Consider the following 6240-nt stretch of genomic DNA (forward strand, 5'->3'; position numbering starts at 1 on the left):
AAATAACAATTTAATAAACAAATCATAATCTCACATTAATTATAATTGATAACATATCATACATACACATTTACGGTATAGTTTCATCAATTATAAACAATAACATTTTTATCAATGTCATCTTTAAAAACATTTTCTTTAAGAAAACTCAATACAAATTTAAATTTATATTATATATATAGTTATTAATAAAAATAATTACGTTTTTAATTATTTAGTAACTACATATTTTACTACTAAATTTATCTTTAGTAATATAAATTATTTTATTCTTTTCTCTTTTAAGTTTTATCATTATTTTTTAAAAATCCAATTAATCTATTTTTAATAAAAATACATCAATACTAAAATCATAAAAAACTATTTATTTTACAATTAATCTTCATAACTATATTTTTGAAAATTTAGTAACACTTTTTTAATTTTAAGAATAATTACTCAATTTTTTATAGGAGATTTACACTAGTATTTATAAAAATAATATTGCTATAAGACATAATATTGATTTTTTAAATTTTTAATAACTGTTTCGGTAGATGTTGCCTTCCTTATGTCTGGACTCCTCTTTAATATTTAGTGAATGGTTATCATTATTGAGTATTTAGAAGTGTGAGTCGGACGTGAATGAAATTGGCTTTTGACCATGTCATTGTATTTATAAGTGCGCTTCATAGATAAAATAATAACAAACTTATCTGAAGATTCGGTTGGTTATTGATAAACAACTTATCAATATCTTTAATTACATATTCTTGATTATTTTATCATCGGATAGACTATTGGCCCAATAACTTAAACGCTGGTCCAATTGCAACCTAATCTTTAAATGTCGGCCCAATTGCAGCCTAATCTTTGACTTGGTTTACTATAACGGATGAACCAGACGGTCTTGAGTGGATGGACCAAACTGTTTAACCGTTTGGTCTCTATAACTCTTTTTTTTTCTTTTTATAGGAGATTTACACTAGTGTTTATAAAAACAATATTGCTAGAAGACATAATATTGATTTTTTTTTTAATAACAATAACTCATTTTTTCTCTTTTTATAGGAGATTTACACTAATATATATAAAAATAATATTTCTATATGACATAATATTGTGTGTGTCGTGTGGATGTGTGAAATATTGACGTAAGTACGTAAGAAATTACAATGATATAACAAATTTTAAATAAAAAACTTAAAAAAAAAAAAAAAAAAGAAGATTTTGATTTTGTTCTCTGAGCGTATCTAAAATTAGGGCAACCTCGAACCCTGAAAGCTGTTCCTTATAAAAAGCTCCTAAGCGCCTCCAGTTTCTGTCCGTCTTCCATTCGTGCTGAAGCTGAAAGTAAAGGCGAAGGCAAGACGTGTTACTCTCTTTCTGGTATTATTCAACTCTTTCTCTCACTTTCTCTTTAACCCATTTACTTTCTTCAATTAAGTTTAAGTTACAGCAATTTTTAATCAACCCTTCATTACCCTGTTTTTATTTTCTTTGAATTTAGGTGATTTGGTGACTTGAATTGATTTCACTTAACTTGTTCTGAATTCAAATTAGGGTTGTGCACAATTAGTTTCAGTAATGTATGTATCAGGAGTGTGTTGGTAAATGGTGAGAGCATGACAGCAACTAATTTTTAGTCAAGATTATATATACGGTCCTTCATTTTTTTTCAGTTTTTGGATTTTTGGTATGCAGATATTGTGGCTGCTAGCTCAGCTAGTGAGAATTAAAGGGGGCTAGAGAGGGAGAGAGAAAAGTGTTTCAGTTGTTATCTCATGCTTATTGTAATGAAAATTGGGAGATTGGTGGTGTTTTATCTCCATTTAGGTTTATGGTCATGCAGCTTTCAAGTTTTTTACCCTTGCGACGTTAATGAATATTGGTTTGGGTTGAGGTGACAGTTGTTCGTATTAGGAATTCGAAAAATATGTTCACTCTGATATTACCTTTTAGCTCACTAAGTGAGAATTAATGAATATAGGGAGTGGAGAACTGGAAAACTATTAGTTGTTGACACCTTCTTTTGTCTGGGTCTTCCTTACTGAAATTGAATTTGGTGGTTTTTTATTTCTACTTTTAAAATTATTGGAAGTCTTTTTAATTTCTTTTACCGTAATCTTGTTGTGAATACGGGTTGGTTGTCACTTGCCTTCTAATAGGATTTGGGGAACATTTTTCGCTGTGATTTTTACTTTTGTTTACTAAGCTAAGGTTCTGATAGTGGTCCTTATGTGGTGAAACAGATTGAACAAAATGTACACATCGAGGAAGAAAATTCACAAGGATAAGGATGCAGAGCCCACTGAACTTGAAGAGACAGTTGCACAGGTTATTGCTCTTTTCCTGTTTCGTTAGAATGATTTATTTCACGAATTCATGATTATTATTTATATTGAAACCGTGGTATTTGATGACTGTGCAGTACTTATTTGACTTGGAGAATACCAACCAGGATCTGAAAAGTGACTTGAAGGATCTCTATATTAATCAAGCAATGTAAGGATGTTGCAAATAATCAATTGATGTATTCTTGGTTATAGAAGTTTTTCTCGGCAGAATGACATTTTTCTCCTGCAGTCAAATGGATGTGGCCAATAATCGCAAGGCTGTAGTCATCTATGTGCCTTTCAGATTGAGAAAAGCATTCCACAAGATTCATCTCCGACTTGTCAGGGAGTTGGAGAAGAAATTTAGCGGGAAGGTTGTATTTTACTTCAATATATCTTGATACAAACAAATTTGTCTTTGATTTTCTTTTCTATTTCCCCCCTTATGTACGTATTTGCCATATCACTTCATGGTTATAGTGAGTTCAAGGAACACTAAATTGTATTATTAACAGAAGAATGTATATCAAATGGCAGGATGTTATTATGATTGCCACAAGGAGGATCGTGCGGCCACCAAAGAAGGGCTCTGCCGTTCAGCGTCCCAGGACCCGGACATTGACTGCAGTTCATGATGCCATGCTAGAGGATGTTGTATATCCTGCAGAGATTGTTGGAAAAAGGGCCAGATATAGAATTGATGGCTCAAAAATAGTGAAGGTAATTGCTTGTGAAGTTTTCATTATTTTGAATTTATCAACTTATAAGTTGTTTCTTTTTGACAATTTTTATATTGAAGGTTTTCTTGGATCCCAAGGAGCGAAATAACACCGAGTACAAGCTGGAGACTTTTTCTGGAGTTTACAGGAAGCTTACAGGAAAAGATGTAGTATTTGATTATCCAGGCACAGAAGCCTAATAAGCTCCTGGGTTTAAAGGAGGATAGTTTTTTTTTTCAGTTTTTGTTAGAACCACACATTGTTAAAACAATATCCAAAATTTTGACTTCTGGAACTTTTTATTTGCTGCTTCTTTTACTTGATGACATTAAAATTACTAAGGAGTACTTCCTGTTCCCAAATCACCATTTTTTTCTTTAATAATAGGAATGTAAAAATGTGATGCAAGTATTTTGGATTTACTATTCTAGGGAAGATTTATGATTTTTACAATTAGGAATGGGTGTGGAAGGTATTTTCAAGTTTGGAATTGACTTTCCAAACACATTTCAAAAATGTTTTTTTATATTCTGAAACAATTATTCTAGAAGGTATTTTCAAATCTGAAAATACATTCCAGACTAAGAAATACATTCTGGAACACAAAAGTTTTCAAAATCAGGGTTCTGGAAGTCATTTCTAGATTTGAAAATCTATTCCGAATCACTTGCTTCGGAAATTTTTTTATGGGATGTTCCGAAATAGAAAAAATTCCTACAACACTTACCTAAAGGTATTTCAAGATTCGGAAATATATTCCAAAACACTTGTTATGGAAATTTTTTCTTATGTTTTGGATGAATATTTTGAAAGGTGTTTTCCAGATTTGGAAATACCTTATGAAACATCCAAAGTAAGAATATGTAGGGATGTTTACTATATTTTTAATGAAGGATAATTTGGAGACTTTCGTTAAGAAATGAATTTTAAGTTTAACTTAACTTTACAAAATCGGTTTGTAAAGTGAGATTTACACATATTTATATATTATAAATTGGTTTTATTTTTAGTTTAGGTGAGACTTTCAACACTTCCTCTCACCTCGAGGTATAGACATTATCTCGAACGTGAGACTAGATATTAATAGGTGATCCGATAACAGTCTTGGAACAATATGTTCAATATATTGCTAAGATATGTTTTAACTTGGTTCAATGGACTTTATTGGCTTGTAAGATGATGTTTACACTTACTTCTATATGGTATGCTTACCTTAAACATTCAACAAAATCACAAAAACATTCAATAAAATCACAATCAAACAAGCATATTTAAATCAGAATCACACAATCACAACCTATGACAAAATAAGCAAAATACAAGACTATGACAAAACAAAATTGGATTTCGAAATTAAAGACTCAACAATGGAATTCTACTGATTAAAATGATGAAATAATGGACTCGAAGTTGTAAAACACGGACTCACACATACAAAACCTACTGAATTAGAACAAAATTCAATGAAACAATGCAAAACAGAACAAAACATAAAAGGATTCATCTAAGCAACACAAAAATAGGAAAGCACTTAGCTCAGTACTAGAACCGTGTCTTTGAATACCACATGATGACTTGCTTTAAGGGGGGCTAGAAAGTCCATCCTTCACAGTGCGAAGAGCCAAACAATAACTCTTTGAAATGGAAGCGCAAGGTACAACGAAATATGAAGGTGTGTGATGTGTATGATTGATTTATGGTGAATGTGTGGTGAAATCTAGCTCAGAAGGTCTACCAACTAAGGAAGGAAGCTAAATGGGAAGGAGAAGAATTTATATTCAAAGTGACTTTCAAGCAAGGAGGTGTTGAAGTCATCTCAACAACGTATCACCTAATTGCATTCAAAAGTGATTCACAAAGGGGTGGGGTACGAAATTTATAGGTGATTCAACACCCCTGCACGAGTCTTGCTGATAATCAACCACCATTCACGGATCAAGTGACACGTAATTGACATGTGATTCAAGTGTTAACTTCAAAGAAATGCACAAAATACACATGCTCAAAATTATGTAATCTACAAGCTACCATTGAGTGCAAGGCAGTGGTTGTTATATGCCGAATGGCTTCTAATCTAAGGACGCTTCCATTCTTCATGGGCTTGAATGGGCTACCTTTGGTTCATTAGCAACAACAACAACCAACCATAACAGTCCTTGATTCAACAAATATTTTGTTCCACCAACAACAAGTAGTCATCAATTTTGTTACAACTCGAATTGCTTACATGCAACAATAACTAGCAGCCACTCATATGGCTCAAATTACCCTACACTAGGAGATTACATTCTTTTCCTTGAGATTTCTAAGCTGTCAATCTGATTTTTTTGTTCTCTCCTCTACATATGCGTAAACTGTTTTGTGCTTACAATTAGGACATGCTTAGTGGTCTAAATGGTGTTTAATATTCGCTTAGTTGATTAACCTGTGTTCTGCAGAATTGATTAGATATATGCATTGTGTTTGCTTAATTCGCAATTTTGAAGATCAAATTAACCTTCGCTTAATTGGTTAATTCGTGTTGGATTAGGGTGAGAGAAACATGTAATTTGTTGTTAATCAAGGATAGGAAACATTGCAATTGAACTAGTGACCAACCATTTTTAATCGTTGTTTAATTTAAGGTATTTTCTATGTTTAATTGAATTGGTGAAACTGTTCAACCCCTCCTTCACTACGTGTTTGACTCCTTTGACTGAACCAAAAATTGGTCCTTGAGAGACGACCTAGGAGTCATTCCTTAGCATATTGCATTTTAATTGCAACATCAATTTGAGTTGATCGCGACATTGACGATCACCAAGAGTGGGTGAAACTCAACTAGATCGTGTATTAGGAAGATACTGGAGTGTCTAGGGTACTAGGAGTGATGAAGAATACTATGTAATCAGGAGTAGATAAAACTCAATACTAGTTAGAGTAACGATGGTTACTTAGAGTGACTAGCGAAACCATGAGTAGTGAGAATACTCAGTTGTAATCTTGTTGAAGATTATGGTGGAACTCTCTAAGGTGTTAGAGGAGACTAGACGTGACTCGATAGAGCAAACCAGTATAAAAACAATTGTGTGTTTATTACTTTATTCTTTCTAAACACTTTACTTACAAGTTTTGCAGTTGCACATTACTTTAACCACTATAAAAGCTCCTATTACTAAACGTCTTTTATTAAAGAGCTAGTTTTATCAAAACGCTGCAATAAACAT

General features: G+C 32.3%; 1 protein-coding gene across 1 annotated transcript; it reads left to right on the top strand.

The window, feature by feature from the left end:
• The first annotated feature begins 1210 nt into the window (after positions 1-1210).
• Positions 1211-3396, top strand: LOC108344862 (40S ribosomal protein S7). Its single transcript, XM_017583381.2, has 6 exons — positions 1211-1368; positions 2232-2316; positions 2411-2484; positions 2566-2689; positions 2853-3035; positions 3115-3396. Exons 2-6 carry the CDS (start codon positions 2242-2244, stop codon positions 3232-3234), a joined length of 576 nt encoding a protein of 191 aa, XP_017438870.1. The 5' UTR covers positions 1211-1368; positions 2232-2241; the 3' UTR covers positions 3235-3396.
• Positions 3397-6240: the final 2844 nt, after the last annotated feature.

This window comes from Vigna angularis, chromosome 8 (genome assembly GCF_016808095.1).
Source record: "Vigna angularis cultivar LongXiaoDou No.4 chromosome 8, ASM1680809v1, whole genome shotgun sequence".
Classification (NCBI taxonomy): domain Eukaryota; kingdom Viridiplantae; phylum Streptophyta; class Magnoliopsida; order Fabales; family Fabaceae; genus Vigna; species Vigna angularis.

Coding starts and splice junctions, on each gene's coding strand:
- LOC108344862 (XM_017583381.2), top strand. CDS start 2,242: ATGTACACATCGAGGAAGAAAATTCACAAGGATAAGGATGCAGAGCCC. Junction 2,317..2,410: donor TTGAAGAGACAGTTGCACAG/GTTATTGCTCTT, acceptor ATGACTGTGCAG/TACTTATTTGACTTGGAGAA. Junction 3,036..3,114: donor ATGGCTCAAAAATAGTGAAG/GTAATTGCTTGT, acceptor TTTATATTGAAG/GTTTTCTTGGATCCCAAGGA.